Raw genomic sequence first — 23,919 nt, forward strand, 5'->3', positions numbered from 1 at the left:
GCCAATTAAAAGCTTGAACTTTTAGTAGCTAGTTAGCATTAGCCACAATAGCATGACACGCAGCAGTGTAACAACAAATGCACAACTCATTTTAATTGTTAAAGCCGATTAAGGTGAACTAGCTCACTAGTATTCATCGCTCAGAAAAGTACAAAGCATGACTCTCCTGATTATAGCACGCTTTTAAAACAACATATGTTGGAGTTGTTTAAATAGCAGTGTTGCTATAATTAGCATTAGCCACCTCAGCAGGACCTCTGAACGTGATGCTATGAAGGTGGAGTTTGCAGGTGTCAAACTGCTAGCAAGGTTGGAATGTAACCTCACTAAAGTGAACGTGCAATTTAAGAACCTGCGCAGTAACCAAGCCGTTCTTAGCCAATTCCTTCTTTTAAACTTTTGTTACTAACTGGAGGCAAATGTTATTTCTTTTATTAGGATCTTCATTAGCCTTGGCAAAAGGCATCGCTTTATCGATTTTCGTAAATAATCCGGCCAAGGAAACCGAGGCTGCCTAGTGTCCCCAACGACACGCAAAGGCTTTGACGTGTGCCTGCGTGTGCGTGACAAATGATTGACAAGACCCCTCGGTCGCGGCTCTCTGATAAGGTTATTCTATAATAATAATAATAATAATAATAATAATAATAATAATAATTTCATATTCTACTGTCAAGTCACTCAGACAGTTGTGACATAAATGACAAAAAGTGTTTTTTTTCTCTTTAAACTGCAAACTCCCTTTTCAAGAAGCACAATAATCTATTTGATGGACAACTGCTAAAATCAGTTTCTGTATGTTGTTTAAGTCTATCAAGGGCGAATTTGAAGTTGAACTGTGCAAGAGTGACTTGATATGCTTCTGTAAAAAAAAAACAGAGAAGGTCTTTAGCTGGTTTAGAATTCCTCACTTATCGCCCGCGGGGCTACGCTGCGCCTCCTTAACATCCGTTTATATTTCTGGGCCCAAACTCTGCCTTCTTTGTGGTTTCGTGGCAGCTTTGGTGGCTCTTTAAAAGGCGAGACGAGACAAAAGGCCGATTCAACTTTTTTGCTTCATATGATATGTGAAAACAAAAGGCGCTTATTATTATTTTTTATGGATCCTCGGGCGGTGAGTCACCAAAAGCAGACGGGAACCATGTGGTCAAGCGTCTGCAGATAAATACTTCAAACCGCTTGGCTGCCGATACTTTTTTATTTATTTATTTTTTTACATTTAGCAGCGGGCTTACGTACTGTATATTCTTAATAATTAGATTAGGCTTTCAGTGTGAGAGCACTTATGTGGCGCAGTAAGGGGAGCCAAAGCAAATGTTGGTGAATGGGACCTTTGACTGCGCAAAGATAAATAAAAGCAGCATTTTTCAGCAGTCTAGTGTAATTTTTTTTTAGGCTTGTTAATGACGTGCTTGTTGATTTTAGAGCACAAAGAGAGAATCTGAGAGGACTTGGCACATACCTCCAGAAAAATGGCATTTGTATCAAAAGGGAGGTGGGCTTGGTACAATGAGTTCAAGCAAGGTTGTATGGCTTTTAAAGTAGACATATTATAAAAAATGTCTCACTGTTCAAAACAGTTATCATTGTTTTATTCTATTAACATTACTGTGATGTAAAAAAAAATTGTGTATGTGGCACATTTTGCAGTGGACACATCACTAAACACAACATTGACAACTTCATAAAGCAAGTACAGGCTGTTAACTAATGCTAAACTGTATTCAACAAAATGTATTACCTTTTGGCTTTGACCTATAGTGTTTCAGATGGTGTAATCCCGCCGTGGCTTGAAAATGGCAGCACTTCACCTAGTTTAGCTGCCAAGTCGTGGGTGGTGCCACTTAAAATTCGTAACTGCTTGCTAACATGACACATTTTCAATAGGCAACTAATAAACGATACTTGAGATCCAAAAAAGGCAGGAAATGGTCAAGTTCTATCAATCTGTAAATTTAAAAGTACGTGTCTTACATATTGTTTGTAAATGTTTATATTTGTATTGAAACACTAGGCCATTTTTTTTCACGTAAAAGAACACACACAAAAACTAAAATTCTAAATTTTCCAAAATATGATTTTATCCTTTTAAAGGCCACTATGTTTGCATGACTTCCCTTAACTCTTTGACTGCCAGACGTTTTCAGAAACGGGATGTCGCCAGTGCCAGCCGATTTAAGCATTTTGACTGATCTTTCAAGGTCCACAGAAAATGTTGTGTTTGGACTATGGAAACACACATACTACCAAATGAAAGATTGAACTCTCATCTTTCATCAGAAAAAAAAGTTTGTTTCTAACTTATTCCGTTCTTCAGTAATCAACAATAGAAAATGGTTAGTTTCACCGAAATGCTCTGTTTTGAAACAAAAAACGGAGAAAAAGAGCTTTTTGTGAAACGATGTTATTTCATGCACTCTAGTGAATTGTACACTTCTTTTTGTCCATGAATGATGCCACAAACACCTAAATAGTGCTTTACTTCTGTAAAACGCTTTCACCAACAATGAAAAAGTGTTTTTAGTTTGCAAAATACGTTTATTTCCATTCAACAGTGTAACAATTTGACAAAACAATTTCGCAAACTATTTACAAATGTATGCAACTGTGGTACTATTTACAATTATGTGGATGTTTCAAATACAGTTTCTTTTTGTAACGCTCTCCTGCGTGCAAGGAGAGGGAGCAGGATTCGCGCAACAGATTACTTTCACTTTCATTGTCCGTTTCGCGTGCAGACGTTACACTTTCTTGACGGCCTTTTTTTCCGGCGAATAAATAGCAAGTAGCAGACTGTACCCACTCCTCCGATGAATATGCATTGGACTCGGGGCACTCTTCGTCGTCCGATTGAACGTCCGCCTGAGCGTGCTCGCTTGTGCTCCGCGTTTTCCGGTGTCAGCATCGTTAGCCCGTGAACCTTTATGACGTCGTCATAGCCGCCGCGTCAACGCTTCCAACTTCGCCGTCAACCTCGGAGTCACCATCATCATCATCGATGATGATCATCGTCGTCATCAATGTGCTCTTTAGCGTTGAAAATTCCCAACTGTGAGCTGCTTGCAACATTGTCCGCTTCCTCCTCCATCTAGCTCCGCCTAACGTATTCTACTGCCGCGTCAATGCTTCCAACCACGGAGTCACCATCATCATCATCATCGATGATGATCATCGTCGTCACCAATGTGCTCTTTATCGTTGGTCGATGCTTTTTGTCTTTGAAAAAAACTTCTCTAGCGTGAGCTGCTTGCAACCGCCATTATGGCTTCTTCAGCCATGGTCCCCACAACACTCTAGCCCCGCCTCACGTCTTCTGCTGACGCCCACCCGATCTTGTCAAAAGAGTCATCGCTGCCCTCTAGGGGCCAAAAATAGTCATTAGGCTCACTAGACCTGCTTGAAACTTTCAGGACAGCTCCGCAAGCCTTCCCTGCACCCCTTTCAAAAAAAATTTTTAAAAAATGGGTTTACGTCTTTTAGCGTCTTTGGCGCTCCTCCGTAGGTTTTTGCAGAACGTCATTTAACGTCTTTGGCAGTAAAATAATTTTAACAATAAAAAAAATGCAATTTTTGCAATGTCAGAACTGTCAGATAAAATTCAACAAATACAGTTAATAAAAAAAAAATCACACCTTAATTCTGGAGTGAGGCGTGCTTGCAACAAACAGGATGAGGTGGGGAATTTTGCTGCGTGCGTTGGGGTTGGGGGGGCACAGGTGTTAGCGGCATCCAAAAATGACGCAACGCTTTGCTTATGCTGCGATTGTTATGTGACCATCTAACGGCCGATGACGTGAGCCGGGGCATGCTTCCAATCAATCAATGCATCCATACTGTACTTGAAGTGCAAGTTTGCACTTAAGTGTTTGAACAAGTTGCTCTAAAGTACGCATGTGTCATTTGTAGGGATGCATTCTTGTCTCACAAAACAGGAAATGGCTTTACTGGCTGACTAATGCGCTTTCTAATGCGTCCAATTAAAAAAAAAAAAAAAGATTATTACGGAACTTTTCCCCAATACCTGATAAATGGACACCCCCCCCCAAAAAAAAAAAAGGAACGCTCGCGCTAACCTTAGTTTAGGATTTTATGCCACAGTCACCACTAGGATACATGGTGAACACACATGCTAACGTTAGCTCAGTGTCATACTTCACACTACCCTCTTTTTTGACGTGCTCCACTTTCTTGGGATACATGACTATCAATGGCATGAAAATGAATACACACGCTAACATTAGCATTATACTCACAACCTCCATTTTGCTAAAAAGCTTCCTTGGGATACATGGCTTGAAATGACAAGGAAATGAACACACATGCTAACATTAGTGTATGTACACTTAACAATAAAAATCACACACAATTAAAAAACATCACAATGAAATCAGGTACAGAAAAAATAAACTCTTAAAAATAATAATAAAACACAAAAAGATAATGATAAAGCAGTCACAGACTAAACCGTGCCAAAGTACTGAGTAAAAACGTATGTTTTAAGACAGAATTGAAAAATTGCAGTGGAGATAGCTTCTTTAACATTGAGTGGGAGATGATTTCATAAAAAAGGGGCGCGGTAGGAGAAAGCCCTACAGCCAGCGGACTTTTTATTGACTAAAGTGATGACAAGATGGTGTGAATTTGAAGAGGAAGGGGCCGTGGTGGAATGTATGGAGTGAGTAGTTCAGACAGATAAGATGGAGTCACATCATTTAATGCCTTAAAGTATCAGCGTGAGAAGCGACCTCCATCTTAGTGGAATTTTCTACAAAAAGCACTTCAAATGCTTGCAAAATACTATATAACAAATACATTCAGGTAAAAAAAAAAAAAAACTATTAACATGACTTATTTGGCTGCCCACACTGCATTTCTTCAATAATATTCCATATGCGCTAATTTGTCGAGTTTTTAGGGCAAATTTATTTTGAACATGTATATAAAGTAAAAACATACTGATTACAAAAGTACATGTGCAAAGACAAAATATTCAAAACATATGAAACAACAAACACAACATTTAAGTAACAAAAGCAACATAAGAAAATTTCACTGTATTTCACCCAATCATGAGCTACACATTTACACATACATGTTTGAAAAGGAGTAGGAAGAAGCGTAAACTTATCAGGTCATACCGCTTTTAACATACGTTCCGCAATAAAAAGTAGGAATGTATAGATAAAAAAAATATATAATACTAGTGTACAGCTAATATATCTTGATTATTAATAACAAAGGTTACTATAGTAATTATTAATAGTGAACACAACCTTATGCATATATTGTCATACTTTTACATATACATATATATTTTTTCCTTATCAATAGCAACAATACTAATAATAATACAATAATAATAATTCATTGACAAGCACTTCTTCTTCCCTATACTTTAAAAAAAAAATGTTGATTTTGTATTTCCTTTTGAACTGGTCTATGTTTGTTGTAAATCCAAATTTTCACTCCACATACAGATGTACAAAAATTCTTCAGTGTTGTTCTTGAATACTTTGTCTTTAAGTTATGAGTTCCCCTCACACCATAACCTCCCTGTCTCTCTGAGAACATATTTTCAATATTGCCCGGCAGTAAATGATATCTAGCTCTATACACCAATTGTACAGTATTGAATTCCACAAGATCAAAGAATTTTACAGTTTTAGATCGTATAAACAGTGTATGGGTGTGGTGGAGACATCCGACTATATGAACTGCTCTAATAGCTCTTTTTCGCAACAGAAGCGGAGGTTGTAATGATGTCTTGTAAGTGTTTCCCCAAACTTCTGAACAATAATTTAAATATGGTAATACTAGAGAGCAGTACAAAATGTGTAATGATTTCTGGTTGAACAAATGTTTGACTTTTGTAAGAATGGAGATGCTTTTGGAAAGCTTGGATCCAATATATTTAATGTGTGGTTTCCAGCAGATTTTATTATCAACAATTACTCTCTCTAAATCTACACCTTCAATTCGCAATCTGGCACAGTTCCCTATTTTAACATTACCAAACACAACTAATTTTGTCTTGTTTAAATTAATTGATAACTTCTTTTTATCAAGCCATGTTTTTACTTTCCTAAATCCAGAGGTAATCGTATCCAAAATAAGATGCATTTTTTTTCTCACCAGAAACTAAAATAGTTGTGTTATCTGCAAATAACACAAACTTCAATAAATGAGACACATTGCACAAATCATTAATATACAATATAAACAGTTTTGACCCCAACAGTGATCCCTGGGGGACACCGCATATCATGTCCAAACATTTTGATTTAAATTCCCCTAACTCCACAAACTGTTGTCTTTCTTGTAAATAACTTCTGATCCAATTCGAGACTGTATCCCTAATACCATAACGCTCCAATTTACTAATCAATATATCATGGTTTATAGTAGCAAATACTTTTTGTAGACCAACGAACAGTCCTATTGTAAGTTTCTTTTTATCGATGGAATCAGTAATTTCTTCAGTAAGTTCTGTTAAAGCTAGTGCAGTTGACCGTTTTGTTCTAAATCCATACTGACTATCAGAAAGTATTTTATGTTTTTCTGTGAATTTATTGAACCTGTTATTGATAACATTTGAAACATGACCGTCATTTTTGGTCTGATTTTCAAAATTCTTGCTACAGATTTAAAAAAAAATTCTCAAATCCTGTCACGTTGCTACATAAAGGTTAGGAGTAGAACTTTAAATGAAAAAGTGCTGTCTTAGCGTATCATCATATGACTACTACATGACCAACACTGTCCTATTTTGTGTCCTCAGCTTGTCTCTTCAGGTACAACGTCCTGTCCTTGATCTACCTCATCTACCTCCTGCTTATTCCCCTCTTCCCCGAGCCCACGTGCACCACCATGCAGGGTAAGACCCCCACCCCCCACAAACTAACACTCCAACAATTTGTCTTTCAAAACGCTTAATATAACTTAGAATATTTCCATTACACGAACAGTATAGAGACAAGTGCCTTAAGGAGGATGAGCTCATCTTTAGTGACGATTAGCATTCCAGTAGCCCAGTAGTTCTCAAACTTTTTTTTTTTTTACAGCAAGTACCACCTAAAAAAATACTTAACTCTCCAAAAAAGGTACCAATAAAAGTTAAATGTTTAAAAACAAAATTTCATAAAGACTAAATGCTTCAACAAAGAAGTTAAATACAACTGAATTGTATGTTAGACAGTGATCCTTTCCAATTAACTCTGCAAGCAGCCAATCATATTGTGCCCTGCTTAGAATTTCCCTCACCCTTAACAGTGACAGTCAGTATTAGTGGTTATTGAAACCTTAACTAGTACTGTTACACCCCTCGCATCTATGAAGCTGCAGATCCAAATTATGATTGTTTGACCTCAGCAGACTTCTGTGACTCTTGTTTTCCCTGCATTGTAACACCAAGCCTTTGCAAAGGCGATGAATTAGGCCCATATTTCAGTTGCGGAAAGTTAATATTGCTTAGTGCTGTGGCTGTAATCATAAAAATGATCCACCATCGATCCTGCATTAATCCAATTTGCTTGAGGGGAAGAAGGAACATTATACACTAAAAAATAAATAAAAATCCAAGCGATAAATTACTTGTTTTGGATTGTAGTTATGAAGAAAAAAAAACTGTGTAAAAGCTTTTTTGGCTTTAATTGCCAGGACTGTGTTGAGGTTTTATTGAATGTGTGTGGAAGATTATTAACGGTAATGGTTGTCATTCCTTATGCCGTTTAACTCAAACGTTCCTTAAAGTTTAACTCCTATGAATTTAAAACGACCGCTGAGGTTTATTCTGCACGGCGGTTTGGACTGCGGTGGCCAAGCAGAACACCTCTTAACACGGAAGAAAGCACCCGCGGCTCTCAATAATATATAAAGACATCTCGGGGCAGTGTCCAGAGCGTCTCCAGCTGAAATAACAACCAGGAAGTCGAGCAGCGCAGCCAGAGTGGACCACTTACATGCTCATCAATAGTTAAATAGACAGGCAAGAGGAATTTTCACCGATCCCATCCCGAAGTTAGAAACACATCTGTTATGTTAGGGTTGGACACAACATTAGGTACACCTGCATAAATCGAATATTATCCAATATGAGAGCTCAATCAGATTTTTCACTTGATATTGTGAGATTTAATAGCATATATGTCTATTTTGGCCACACCCACAAAAGTATCTAAAAATGTCATAACCAAAGACGTAAAGGAAGTCAACCATTTAGCTTTAAAGCGGCTATTTTGAAGGTGTCCTTCAAAGTGGACTTGCCCAAGAGACTTTGAACACATTTGAGCAACACATATTAGATGAATTGGCAACACTAAATTGCATGGTATTGCAGTTTTTGTCTTTGTGTATGGGCGCAACATGGCGGCAAAGATTGTGACTCACCATAAAACACACCCCAAAACCCAGTTTCTCTTAGCATAGTGATATTTAGTAGGCATGCAACAAAAGTCTCAAGAACCAATGCCCGAAGACACATAGTAAGTCAGCCATTTTGGTTTAAAACAGCAATTTTATGGATATTTCGGGATATCCTGGGGGTCCTCCAATGATGAACTTACCCTATAGATTTTCTCCATTGTTGCCAAAATTTGATCCACATATATTCGAAAAATGGACAACTTTAAATTACTACGCTAAATTGCAATGTATGGGAGTTTTATGGAAGTTTTTTCTTTGTGTACGGATTTAGCATGGCAACAAAGTTTGATAATTCGCCTCAACTGCACAAACGGCAGTTTCCCATAGCAACATGAAATTTGCAACATACAAGCAAAATCTGAAGACGCACACAAAGTCTTCTTTTTTAAAGGTGAACTTGTCTTTGGATTTTCTCCATTTGTTACTCAATTTGAAGCATCTACACTTAACCGATGGGCAATGCTAAATTGCGAGTTTTGATCATAGCATCTGGGTCGAGCATGGCGGCGAAATTTGAGGATTGCCTGAAATTTTATGTCATGAAATTTAATAGCAATGGCCAGTGGTGTAGTCCAGGGTATACGGAGTATACCCACTTTTTTTCACTCAGTATTTAGTATACCCACTTCTAATGCTGCATTCGATGATGGTTGGAAGGTGGACTTTCCGACTTCAAACCAGGAAGTGTGTACGGGAACATCTCCTTAAACTCGGAAATCCCCAAATTGCGAGAAGGAAAGTTTGCTGGAGGTCAAAATGAGTTTTGAAGACCAAAATAAAAAACAAATTATCACTATCCGCCATTTAGGTTGCTTACTTTTGCCTCGAACGCTTTTAGGTCGGAACTGGGAAAAAACAACTGGGATAAGTCCGACTTCCGACCCCTCCTCTGCTTACGCTGATTAGATTGGCTAACTTTTGGCATGATGTTTGATGAGCCAATCAGAGGCAGAGTAGGCCAGGTCATGTCGAGGAAAACGATCCTTCAAATGCTCCCCCAAGCCACAATCCTGACACAGAAATTTAGCTCAGGTGAAGGGATTTGCCCTCGTGCACGAGAGACTTGTTTGCGACGCGGGTTCGAACCCTTGACAGATCCCTGTACAGACGCTCCCCACCTTACGAACGAGTTACGTTCCGGACGATCGTTCGTAAGGTGAATTTGCGCGTAAGTTGCTTCAGTGCTATATTTTGTATTATAATTTATGTTTAAAGCCTATATAAGTATATTGAAGGTTTATATAAGTATGTTTAAGGCTTGTACAAGTAACCTGCATTGGTTTGTACTGAAAAAAAATTAATAAAATGGAGAGAATACGTACAGTACTGTACTGTACTACGTATGTTAGAGAGAGAGAGCGAGACACACACACACAGTATGTACATGTACGTAATAAGATAAATAAAATGAAGTTGAACTTACTTTTGGAAGATGTACTCGATGCTTAAGGAGATGATGGAGGAGGAGGAAGAGGAGGATTTTATATCATGAGAGATTCTTCGTCGTCGCTGGAATCGGCTTCAAAAGTTATTTCCTGCTTCATGGGGACCGGCGTTTCTTCCTCCTCCTCCTCCTCGCCACGTTGCTCAGCCTCCAATGAGCTCTCACAGCGCCAAGCGTCGGTATTAGCGGCGGAAAGAAGCACTACGCGCAATACAAAATCTAACTTTCAGCATTTCTTTCCGAACATTTTTCGACATACTGTACGCGCAGAAATGTTCGTATGTACCGTTGTTCGTAACTCGAATGTTCGTAAGTAGGGGAGCGTCTGTACACTTGACAAAATCATGCCTCAAGAGCTCAAATAATGCTCAAAGATTGCATCGTTCTTAGGAACAAGCAGGGATTGTTAAGCCAGACAATGCCTTCTGTTGGGAAACCGCTCAAAGGTTCTCATGGGAAGCTGTCTCAATCATGTTGTAAAAATAAAAATGAACTCAAGATGAGTGTGAGGCAAGCAAAGCCGCTGTCCAAAATGGGGAAAACCGATCCACAGCCAAAGCAAAGTTGATCCTTTGCATCAGTTTGCACGCAGAAAGCGGCAAAACACTCCCTCACAGCTCCCTCGTTTACGAGCGTTCTTTTCCGGACTTTGCGGACGCCTGAGGACTCGCGTAGGGAAATTAGCACAAATTGCTCTAGGTTTTAATGCGCTTGCTGTGGTCTGTCTGAGCAGATTTGATAAGGTCCGGCCAGTAGCGCTTCACCTGAGCCAGGGAACTGTAAAACTGAATGATGCTCCCCGTAGGGAGGAGAAGCAGGGAGAACTAAAAATGTCATAAAGGTAAGTAGAAAGAACCAATGGAGATTGGTTTTCACACAGAACCAGCACACTAAATAGTACTTAAACCTGCTCACACCAAAAGCAAGTCCCGGGATCTTCATCAAAGGAGTTCGAATGTTGCTTGCAGTCTCATAGCAACGATTTCCCCAAATACCTGTCGGCGCGCTATAAAACGGCTTACATGTGCACAGCAGCTGTGGCAGCGTTCTGGTATTTGAGGGCAGCTTTGGGAAGAATATGTGGCTCTCGGGAAGGTCATTAAGTGGGACCACTAACCGCTACATATTCCATATCTTCACCACAGGGTGCATGCTGACTAGCACGCCATGCAACACTTCTTTTTAGTTACAGTACGAGGTGTGTCAGAAAAAAATCCAGGACTGGTGTCACAAAAGATTGCAAAGACAGACTACGGTTTTTACTCTTCCACGTGGGTCACACTATCAACCAGCAAAGAGATCCTGCGGCATTTTCTAGATTTAGTGTGTGATAAGAATTGCCATAACATGGCAGGACGACTCGTGGCCGCTTCACCATGATAATGGCATGAGCATCTGACAGTTCCTGGCCAAGAACAACATCTCCATGCTTGAGCAACACCCCTGCTCGTCCAACTTGGCCCCGTGTGATATTTTCATCATCTAGAACAGAGGTCCCCAACCCTGGTCCTCAGGGACCGGTATCCAGCCTGTTTTCCATGCCTCCCACAGCCAACACAGGTGATTCATATCATCAGCTAATCATCAATCTCTGGAGAAGGCTGATAATGATCTCCAGCTGTGTTGGCTGTGGGAGACATGCAAAACAGGCTGGATACCGGTCCCTGAGGACCAGGGTTGGGGACCTCTGATCGAGAAGACCTGTTTTGAAGACATGGACAACATCAAGATGGTGGCAAACTTATAGTTTGGATTTGAAATGTATCTTTTATTACACCAGTCCTGGAATTTTGTGACGCACATCCTACGTGCACCCCTCAAAAAAAAGTTTTCTAGAGTGATTATGGTGGTTTGATGGTGACCAAAGTTTTTGTCCTCCATCCAGGCTACACAGGGCGTCTGCTGCAGTCACTGTGTTTCACCAGTGTGTCCTTCCTGCTGCTGCACATCATTTATCAGATTACGGTCAACAGCCTCCTGGCCGGCAGCTCCATCAACTCCGACTTCAACTGTAAGTAGCGCGCAGAAGGCCATCGTGGCTGTCAGCTTTGCCATGTAAATAGAAACCAAAGCGACTCATTAGGCTATAAATGGCGTCTTCTTCGTCGGTGTCAGGTTTGAGTCTTCATGGCTGCCTAAATCGCATCTTCTTCACGTTTTTTTCTTTTGTTAACATTTCTTTATTTTGTTTTCTCTTTGCTTTGAGTTATCTTCTTAGTTTGTTTCTTCTTCAAGTCACGTATTCTACTTTGGTTCATCATGTTTTCACGAGGTTTTGTTTTCTGTGGTTCAAGTTCTTTTTTTGTGTCTTTGCTGTTTTCTTTGGTTTGCATTTTTCTGATTCATGTCTCCAGTTTGCATTCTCTTTAGTTTGATTCTTCTTCCTTGACTTGCGTTTTCATTGGTTTGCATTTTCTCCTCTGGTTGGAATATCCTTCAGTTTGTGTCTTCAAATTGCCCCGTCAGTTTTGCTTCTTTCAGTTTGTTTTCTTTGGTGGTGCGCTGTATTCTTCGGTTCTCGTGTTTCTCTATTTACTGTTGCGGCGGACATTCAAACATAAGCGGTTGACAATTATTTATTTTATTTATTAGTTACCAGTGTTGGGAACGTTACTTTAAAAAAAGTAATTATTTGTAGTTACTCATTACTTGCTTAAAAAAGTAACTGAGTTAGTAATTGAAGTACTTCATAATAAAAGTAACTATTTTCACTACTTTAAAAAAAGTTTTATATCGAACAATTTGTTTAAAAAAAAGTTTTTAAAATATATTATTATTACTATTATATTTTTAAACAAGGAATTCAAATTACGTGTAGGCTATATAGGGTGTTTTCATTTATTTTTGTGAGTATTTATGTCACACAAATGCCTCACTCCATAATATGACACATCATACAATCATTCACATAAAAAATGTCACTCCATCGCCTCCATGAGTGTGAGCATATTTCTTTCAACACTTTTCACATGTTTACCACTCGTGAAATAAGAGAGATACAATTGTTGGCGCTATTAATTACACTAGGCGAGCGTGTCGCTATGACTTACTGCTATCTTTATCGCTGTTATGGTACTTGTGGAGTCGCAATATGGCTCTTGGTGGAACATGATTGTCAACTAATCGCTCCTCATGGCGGCCGTTTTTCGGCAAATCTCTACTGTTATTTTTTTATTAATGTCACTCTTGCCAAAGTTGTCAAACCAGTTCCAGGCGAGGACGTGGACTCTTTGCTAAAATGCTAAAATATGCTAAGCCTTAAGATCCAGAAGGAAGAAGGACGACACGTCCGTCACGTCGTGACACGCTTCCTGCGGCACCTCCAAAATAAAAGTCACTCTACATTTCAACAACAACAACAGTCTTGTAAGCTTACTTAGAGCCTTGAATCTAATACATAAATTGTAACGCATTTCTCATACAACAACGATAACGGCTTACAAATATGGGGAGAATAATTAGTTAGATTAGTCCATTTATGAACGTAACGCAGTTAGTTTAAACGCCGTTATTCCCAACGCTTTTATTAACAGACTTAAAGGGGAAGTCAAGTAAATAATTTTCTTGGCAATAGTATGTTTTATGCGGCCTCACTTGATTAAACACAGTTATTCTTATTAATATTGTGTTTGGAATATGAATTAAGCAGCAAAAATTTGCACCAGTTTTTTATCCATCTCAGGCGGTGGCCATTTTGTCACTTGCTGTTGACTGATGACGTCACAGTGCCAAAGGCACAGCCACAGATGTCAAACTCGAGGCCCAGAGACCAAATTAGCCCCGCGACATCAATTTTATGTGCGTCAACTTTGTATTTTTTTGCAAATGGTCTTCATTTTTTTACAAGCATTTTGTTAACAATCTTTCCTTAAATACGTCGAAAAATAATTGAACAATTATTCACTGGCTTCTGATTTCAGAAATACGTATCGATCAATTTGTTGAACTAACGACGATGTGGCCCGGAACAAAAATGAGTTTGAGACCCCTGGCCTTAAGGGCTCAGCTTGCAAACGTCACATGACCAAACTCAGAAAACAGGTGAGCCGTGATTGCTCGTTACCTCAGCCCTTAGACATTGTGATGTCATTTTCAGTCAACAGCAAGTTGCAAAAGGGCAAATCGGGTGGATTTTGCTGTCTAATTCATATTTCACAAACGCAATTTTAATCAGAATGCCGTGTTTACACTAGTTGGGGTGCACAGAACATAATATTGTCAAGACAGTATTTGACTTGGCTTTCTTTTTAAACAAAATACAAGCAAACATCTGTCCTAGGAGGATCCCACAACTCCCAACACATTCCTTTCAGAGCTAGCAACCTAGCAGCAATGATTGATGGCGAGACCTCCTGTGTGGAAATCATTGAAGAGCAAAAAGTGCTTCTTCTCTCACAAAATTGACTTAATGAAAATGTTCAGTCGGCTGCCAGGAAAGCAGAAAACTCCATTAAGAGATTATCTTGTAAAATGAAGTTACTCAGCGTAATTAACAAATGTCGCTCACTGTTAACAGAAAATGAGCACTCGGCAGTACACTTACATTCATTTTGCATGTATAAATCTCATTTTCACAAATAGACAGAACTCAGACATGCAAATGATCACATGAAATTCATTAATGAGTGTATAAACGGCTGAAAAGTTGCCGTTTGTTTACAACAACTGCAGAGAATACCAAGCGTTTATTAATCATTTGGTGGTAATGTTCTTATTAGGTCAAAGCCTTTATTTATAAAAAATCCTTTCACTATGCCATCTGAAATCCTATGCATATATTTAATAAATGTTTATAAATAACAAGGTCTTATACCATAATATGTGGGGCTTATTCACAGGCAGGTGTTTTTTGTGGAAAAACATTTTTAATTTTGGAAATTAAACCCTATTTGGAAATTAAACCCTCATCATTATTTCCAGCAAATGCATTTACTCTACTGCAGAGAGTACCAAGCGTATTTCGTATTTATTAGGGGACAGACCTAATAATAAATTTTATGTTCTTAAATCATAGCTGATCATGGTTTAACAAACAAAGATGATTATTATTCATATGGTTTATTCAAATATTAGTTTGAGTATTAATATACAGTATTTTCAAATAAAAAATGAAAAAAAAATTGTGTTGTAGATTTTTTTAAATTAAATAAAATGTCCATTTTTATTCTAAATAATTGTTTATTTTTAAATAAAAAATAAAATACTATACTTATTTTTCGCTTTTTTATTTTTTTTTACATTTTACTTTTTAGTTTATATGTTGTATAATCACTGGAAGGATTGGTATAATTAGTGTAATGTGGTTGTTTTTATTATTGGCATTGTTATTTTTATCATTATTATTACCCCCCCCGCCTTTTTTTTTCTCCTCTTATTCTGGTGTTCTTTTGTTTTGTGATATGGACCACCCTGGGTCTGGAACAAAGTTGTTCAATTCAATATTAATGGCCTCTGCCATGCCCTCATCTCTGTTGCTCTCATCATTTTTGAGAACACTTCTTGGTTGTGCAGCAGCATTTATGTATTTATTCGAGCGCAATCCAACGCCTCCTGTATGTGACCCATATTGTAGTAGTTTGAAGTGTTGGTCTTCAGTCAACAGAGGGGCGCGGTTGCGTGGCAGGAAAATGACGTGAAAACGTGAAGGTTTGGACATGATAAGACGCCCCCGCTTCCTCCTCCTTTTAACCAGCTCCACCCATGTCTTTAACGGTGAACAACACATGAGCCCGCAAACTATTTGTAAATGCACACACACACACACACACACACACACACACACACACACACACACACACACGCACACACACACACACACACACACACACACCGTGTTGAGTCAACACAGAGGAATGACGGGTTAGTCTTAAGGAAAAGGCGGTGACCAGCGGATGACCCGCGGGGTTAGCTGGAGCTCGCGAGGGTATCTTCTGTCCTGCTCCCCTTCGCGCCGGCCAACGTGTTTAAGAGGAAATATAACGTTTTCTAAAGGGAGAGACGGTGGTGGGTGGGTAGTTTGGGTAACAGCCTCGGTGCGAAGGAAGACTCCTTGTTTACGCCGGAGCCAGAAGGAAAAGGGTGTCGAGGGGTTGAATACCAGATTTAGAAAGGTCAGATAAGGGAGGTATTGACTGAAAATGCAGGAAATGATCCTGAAGGCAGAAAAATGCACCTCAAATCGATCACTTTCACTTCCCCCTTTTATTTAATGGTCCTTACAACACTAATGTACTATACTTGCATCATAATTTCTTATGCCTCCAATAATTCATGTTTACATTATATAATGTACCATCTTTACTGTTCTATACAACTCTAATGTACTATAATTAATGTTCTCTACATGTTTAGTTATACTGTACAGTATAGCCCTTTATCACAAAAGAGTCTCAAAGGGCTTCACACGCACATCTCTAATATAACATATACGCATTTAAATACACTTATAATGTACCAAAATTTCAACTCAAATGCCATTTACGTTTATTTAATGTTTTTAAAGTGCTGTATGAATAAAATTGACTTGTGTTCTATAAAACGCTTATATAGCACATTTGATATGCTGTACATTTATAATGCACTATATTTACTGTTCCATACAACTCTAATGTGCCGTGCTAATGTAACTAATACACCATAGTCGCATATTTAATGTTCTATACAGTTCATACTAAGCCTACACATCTACACCACAGTTACTGTTCTATAAAACTGTGATCTACTAACGCATCCAATGTTCTATACAACTCCAATGCACCATATCTACATCATATTTAATGTTCTATACAACTAACGTAGTGTATTTAGTATTTACATATTGAATTTCCTATACACACCTAACGTTTACAGTATATACTTCTATACACCAATAAAATATGACACTGATATTATATTTAATGGTCTGCATATGTAATGCATCACATTTACATCATATTTAATATCTGTGCGACTCAAATTAACCCTTTTTACATAATCACTGTTTTATACAACGCTAATGTAGCATATTTAATGTAGGAAATACCATTAATGTGCTATACAACTCTAATGTAGCATGTTTACCAGTGCATATTTACATGTACAGTAGTTGTCATTCAATGTTCTATACTCCTATTTAACTGACTTACAACTATAATGTACCATATTTACATCACCTTTTTGTCACTAATGCGCCATTTTCATATATTGAATATTCTATACCAGTGGTTCTTAACTGTTGTCACCCTGGGACATGCATCTTCCTACTGTTTGCAAACTCGTGACCTATTTGATAGAAGTTCCGTTCCGTCTTCAATTCCGCTTATCCGGGGTCGGGTCGCGGGGGCAGCAGCTTTAGCAGGGAAGCCCAGACTTCCCTCTCCCCAGCCACTTCACCCAGCTCCTCCGACGGGATCTCAAGGCGTTCCCAGACCAGCCGAGAGACGTAGTCTCTCCAGCGTGTCCTGGGTCGTCCCCAGGGCCTCCCGCCGGTAGGACATGCCCGGAACACCTCCCCAGGGAGGCGTCCAACAGGCATCCGAACCAGATGCCCGAGCCACCTCAACTGGTTCCTCTCAACGTGGAGGAGTAGCGGCTCGACGCTGAGTCCCTCCCGGATGACCGAGCTTCTCACCCTATCTCTAAGGGAGAGACTTGATAGAAGTTAAGAACAATAAAAAAAATGGTGTTTATTTAAAAATAGCCTCATCATACCGCCCAAAGGCATATTGCTAGCTATGACATTCGCTAGGCAAAGGTTGAGATGCACTGTATTTGTTTACAGAGTAGCTAGTGATTAGAGCACAAGTGTTTAATTTTTCTTGACGTTTACCCAATAATTCATGTTCTATGTAGGGACGTGGTATACCTCAGGACTGCTCTGATCAAAACTAAATACAAGTACGTCATTTTTACTAGATGTCCCTCCCCACCAGTTGAGAATCACTGGTCTATACAACTCTGATTTTGCATATTTTATTTTACTGATGGGATTCAGCGAAATTTTATACTCTGCTGTATACTGTATTTTTTATGTTGAATAATTTATACAAGACTAATGTGGTTTGTGGTGTTGCATTATATATTGTCTCCACAAACCACAAACTTGTGGTCCTCTCAATTAGTGGCTTATAAACAGCCTCCGGAGGTGTAAATATGTCACCAAGTCCTCCAGTAAACTCGGCCGCGTTTGTGTCTGGCAGCCCAACAAAGGCGGCAAAGTTGCGCCTGTTTGTCTGAGCGCTGTCAATAGCTGGAAATGGCCCCCCACCGCTGCACGGTGACGTTCAGGAACACTTGAAGTACTCGGAAGAAAAGATGACATTCTTCATCCCCTGAGATTCAGTACAGGAGCTATATTCATTCACTTCTACATTTACAAGTGAAGGAATGGAATGTTTTATTCTTGTACTTGAAATTTACTGTACTATAATACAACTCAACAAGTCAATATATTTTGTGCATTTATCCCCATATTTTTAAATGACAGTGTCAATCAAAATGTAGCATTATGTAGATTTTTGTTTAACACAGCACTTGTATTGGGTGTCATTAGATTGCACATATGTTCATAATCAAGTGTCCAGTGTGTACAATAGGTGTACGTACGTGATTTTTTTAGACAAGGCTTTTTCCTTTTTTGTCAATTTTAATCTTTTTAATTTCAGCGTTTTTATTTTATTGAAACTTTAATTATTTCATTCATTCAACTTTTGTTTTATTTGTATTTCATTTTTTGTAATTAAAGCATTTTCAGTCATTTGTTTCACTTAATTTTTTTTCCATTTAGCTTTTCACTCTTTTAACTTGTATTTATTCATATAAGGTTATTTTTCTTTTGAGTAAATTCACTTATTTAGGCCTTTTCACTTATTCAACATATTTTTTTAAATTTTATTTATTCTTTTTTTAGTTAATTAATTTTATTTTTACCTTTTTGTCATTTTTATTTAGGCTTTTTACCCAGTGATCTTTTGTATGCATTTCAGGATTTATTATTATTATTATTATTATTATTAGTAGTAGTAGTATTGTTTTTCATTTATCACATTTTTTATTTTATTTTTTCAAGCTTTGTCATGTTTCATTAAACCTTTTAATAAAGGGTTTTCACTTGACTAACTTTAATTATTATTTATTTTTGCATTTAAATACCTTTTTTTTGACTGTTTGGAATGTATTTCTATTCATATGAAAAATATATAAAGAAATATATGACAATACACTATTACACTCTATTCTATTCAAACCAGCAGCATGTACGCTGTTAGCTTATATTACATATTCCTAATAATGCTTACTAAACATTTTCTTTACATGCAGGTTCTGCGTGGGAAAAATCCATCAGACAAATTGGATTTGAGAGGTAAGATTGTAAGCACAAGTCCGACCATAAATGCGCATGTAATAACGTTATTGTCCGTGTGCTTCAATGTACTTTGCTGAATGCTGTAAGTGTTTAAGTGTGGCATTTCCCTCTAAAGGTTAGCGTGTGGAGGGTGCGCTTGGTTTATCTCACAGTTGAGCAATCTTGCTGTCAGGAACAGCAAGACTGACTAATGTTTTGGTGAAGGGCCGAGTCAGCAAGAAAGGAATTCTTACGCAATGCTGACGCGCCCGCGCTTCGTGTAATTTGGGGAGGGGGTCCGCAAAATTAATGCATAGGAGCTCAACATTGCCTTTGCCTTTTACACAGAATTCCGCGTGAGTGGGTAATTATCATGTACTTTCACACAGAGAAACAGCATCCCACAAACTGATGATTATGTAGAAATGCCTGGTGAGATGTATAAATACCCCGGCGGTGACATTTGCTTTCAAGTTCAACACAATTGGGTGAAAGAAGTGATTGTGCGAATTTCTCTTCTGACATAGACAAAAAACCCTTAAACCCGGAGAACCCAAGAACCCTTTTCTTCTTTGGAAAATTATGAATTATACATTAAATGACTGCTATACTGTAAGTTCACTGAACACCAAAATATATGTTTTTTCAATGTTTAGGATTAGGGCGAAATTTGACCCTTTGGGATTTAGGGGTATCATTTCGAAAAATCTGAATAACAAAAACTGTCAGTAAACTATTTAGAATTTAAGAAAATAATCAATCAAATACACAGCTACATTGAACAATACAATTTTTTTGTTTTATTTGTTGCATATTAGCCATCTTGTCACCACCACTCTGGCTCATGTAAGTGCAATATTCATCCACTAGATGGCCCCATGCAAGGGTCAGAAGTGGCACTCTGGACATTTGAAGTTAAATCTGAAAAAAAAAAAGGTCTTTGTTATTTGAGTAGCAGAATTTATAGGGGCCAAATTTCACCCCGTGGATTCTCCAGGGTTAAAATCCTGACTCCGATACGACTTGTACCACCCAAGGTGGAGAATTGCCCTTTCTGTGTTGTTTGTTCAGTTTATACTGAACAACGACAGGGAAAACAATGGGCGGCAAAACTGTATCTTTTCCAGGCAGTGTAACAACCTGACAATGACGGTAAAGAGCACTTTGGTGTCCCTCTGTGGCCTCCTGATGAGAACTAAACCCAGTTAGGCTGCCGCCATGTCTGCCTGGCCTGCTCGTGCGCACTGATCCCGTTAGTGGTGGCTTCCCAAGTGCGGGAATGTCGAAACTCGTCGAGTGTCCTGCCCCCACACAACTACTAGTGGCGGAAAATTGCACCCCTATTCACGATCTTATGTACATTAAGGCAAGCTTCTTGGAGAGGTTTTAATGTTGCTAATGATGGTGCAACGAGCACGATGGGAGATGGGAGTAGCGGTCGTTAAATTTGATGGCCGCTTCCTTCTACATTCCAATAACATGCGTGTTAGGTTAAGTGCAGATTGTGCTTGGGTGTGAGTGTTTGTCTGTATGTGCCCCGGTGATTGATTTTATTTTCCAAGAAGAAGATCCTAACATCCTTTTGAAAGTGACTTTTCCTTAAATCTCCATTTAAATTCGATTTTTTTGTGTAATTTCATTCTTCCAATATCACATTTCTTTCAAATGAAATATAGTCTTGATTTTAAAAAATAAAATAATCTCTAAATCTGCGATTCTGTCTTCAAAATTGGTTGTGTACTGTGGTGCTTTTTTGAGTTTTAGGAGATTACACACTCTTGGTCAGACAATTGCTTTATTTCGACTTGAGATCATATAATTGCTGTATTTCATAGCAAAGTACATGATTTAAAGTACTCCGGCGCGGTGCCAGATTTCCAGCGTGAGATATTTTAGGTCCATATATGTGTATCTTCTTGCATAAGTGCATCCACACCATAGCTACCGGTAATCAAAAAGCGTTATCCGCCAATAGTATGAAGAGTAAATGGACCAAAAGCTCAAGTCAAATTAACAGCCACTATCCATCAAAGGCAAAGTGTTGACGTTCTTGTCTTAAAATTCAAGATACGACCCGCACACCTTCAAAGATGGGAGTGTTTGGAGTTAACATTGTTAAGGACTGAATTAGTCATATCTCAAGGAACCACTGTCATTTAATTTGATCGTAAAATTGTTTCATAATTTTTCAACTAAGGTGAATATCCATCATTACTTTGAGGCGTGTCAGAAAAGTTTCAGACAATAAACTACAAGTTTTTCCCCTCCATAAATACATTTGTGACAAACCACATCGAGGCATACCTCAAATTAAAGTTCTTGGTGTGAGTTTTTTCGATATGTTATTAGGTGGGTAATATAACCTCATTCGCATTGACCCAAAAAGTCCAACATCTGAGCGATGAGTAGCATGTTCTTTTTATTGTCAATAGTTTAATTAGGCTCAGAATTGCGTTTGTCATAAAACAGAAGTAGGAACAATAGTTTGGATGATTAAAAAGCCGGCAATAAAAGCTTTTTGGAAAGCTGGTAGTTATTTTGGGACAATCATGACGCCTCATAAACATTGTCCTTAAGTGGCACCCCTAAATCCCCGCGAGTCACGCCAAGCTCGCTGCTATTGTAGCTGACGCATTAGCTTCTTGTTTTGTTTTGGTAGTTCCCCCCTACACACAAACACACACATCTTGATTTAATTAACAATGTCCAAAAAAGGCTTTCTTTATGATTATATATGGCACCGGATTTGCACTGAGCATGCCTTTTTTCCCCCCTACAGTCTCTAGTGCTTAGTCACTTGTTTGCAGCAATTCATTTAAAGCAGTTGGCATTGTTTCATTATTTGGTTTTAGTGCACATAAAACCAAAAAATTCAGCACACATTAAAATAACACTTGAATAAACGGAAACAATCCCCATGTGCAAAGCTATTGTTTTCTCACTGGTGTGATGTGTTCAAGTGTAGCAGGAACTTTTTGGTTTCTTCTTCCCAGCGTGATCGGCGCCGACGCGGGAAACGGCATCAGAGTCTTCGTACCGGACATTGGCATGTGCATGGTGGGCGGGGCCATCTGGTTTCTGTGTCGCAGTCTGGTCCAGAAGAGGCTCCCCGAAGACATGGCTCAGGACAACGCCCACTTCCAAGCGGAGGAACAAGTGCGATTTAGATTTTTGATACTCACTCGCATGCGTGTGTATTTTGTGGGGCCAAAATATGATTCGAAAGTCAAGGAAAATGCTAGTATTGCGACCAAGGCATGACTTTGTCCAAGTTCAACTTTTTTTTGTCTTTTACATAAACATTGCTCAACTACTTTTCCCACTTATGTATGTAAATGCTCAAGTCCATCATTGTCACTGAAAGGAAGAAGATGAGAAGCTGAGCCTAGAAGACCACATCCTGCTGGAGGAGGACTCGGATGGAGGCTACGAGGCCGAGGAAGACGAGGAGGATGAAGGTGAGGATGCGGAGGAGGAAGAGGAAGAAGCCAAGGAGAGCGCCAAGATGAAGATCCTGCGAGTGGTGGCGCAGGTGGCGTCCAAAGTCAAGGAGATCATCGGGAACCTGATCACCACGGCGGGGAAGGTGGTGGTGACCATCTTGCTGGGGACCACAGGTGAGGCTTCACCTTCCCATCAAAGCCACTAGCCCAAGGGGTCTGCAACATGCAGCTCTGGAGCCAGATGTGGCTCTTTAGTCCCTCTCTTTAGGGCTCCCTGTGGATCTAAAAAAAATAAAATAGTAGGCATAATTTTTTTTTCAACATATTTATTTGTATTTTTGGGGGATAGAATATTCTTTCACTGAATTAATTAGTTTAATAAAAAAAAAAGTGTATATTTAAAAATGAAAAAGTTAACATTTTTAAGAGAAACAAAGAGAGACAAAAGGTAGATGAAAAGGTTTTAAAAATTACCTAAAACATTCCAAAATGTGAATAAAAAATGTTCAAACAGGAAGAGTAAAATCAGAAAATTACCATAAAATGCCCCAAAAAAATTTTTTTTCCAGAGAATCAGATTTTTTGAAAAAGAAAAACTGAAAAGAAAATGTTCAAAAAGTAACCATAAAATGTCCCAAAACAAATGAAAGACAGAAAATTACTAAAATGATGTATTACCAGAAAATGTAATTGGGAAAAAAAAAGGCAGAAAAATAAATATATATTAAAAAAAAATCCAATCCAAAAGGAGAAATCATGAAAATGAACATGAACTGTACACAAAATTGGCCTGAAAAAGTCAGAAAATGCATTTGAAAAAAAGCAGAAAACATTTTAAAAGTAACTATAAAATGTCCAAAAACAGAAACCTCCCTGAAAATTTCTATAAAGTGTACACAAATTTGCCAAAAATATCAAAAAAGTAAAAGAAAAGTCAAAACATAGCCATTTAATGCCCAATAAAGGATGAAGAGAAGCAGAAAATTACTCTGTCCATAAAATTTAAAATAAATGGCAGAAATTTGACAGAAAGGCAGACAAGTCAAAAAAATTTAGGAACATGCATGAAACACGAAGTATAACAAAAAAACGGAAAATGAAAGGTAGAAGAAAATGAATCTGACTCAAAGTATTAGATGCTGCATATTTTTCTGTTATGGTGTAGCTCTAATTATCTCTTGGGCCCTAATTAGACATTAGACTCACACTAACACTGTTTCGTTCATCACAATGTTCAAATGTTTTGAGGCTCCAGACAGATTTTTTGTTATTTATTTCGCCTCGAATGG

General features: G+C 38.4%; 1 protein-coding gene across 1 annotated transcript in view; it reads left to right on the forward strand.

The window, feature by feature from the left end:
• piezo2b (piezo-type mechanosensitive ion channel component 2b) overlaps window positions 1-23,919 on the forward strand; it is a 90,299-nt gene that overhangs the window by 7,289 nt on the left and 59,091 nt on the right. The window contains exons 2-6 of the mRNA XM_077558302.1: window positions 6,779-6,874; window positions 11,751-11,876; window positions 19,163-19,205; window positions 22,181-22,343; window positions 22,552-22,804. Coding sequence (XP_077414428.1) covers window positions 6,779-6,874; window positions 11,751-11,876; window positions 19,163-19,205; window positions 22,181-22,343; window positions 22,552-22,804 — 681 coding nt within the window. The remainder of the gene's footprint in view (window positions 1-6,778; window positions 6,875-11,750; window positions 11,877-19,162; window positions 19,206-22,180; window positions 22,344-22,551; window positions 22,805-23,919) is intronic.

Source organism: Vanacampus margaritifer, chromosome 2 (assembly GCF_051991255.1).
Source record: "Vanacampus margaritifer isolate UIUO_Vmar chromosome 2, RoL_Vmar_1.0, whole genome shotgun sequence".
Lineage (NCBI taxonomy): Eukaryota > Metazoa > Chordata > Actinopteri > Syngnathiformes > Syngnathidae > Vanacampus > Vanacampus margaritifer.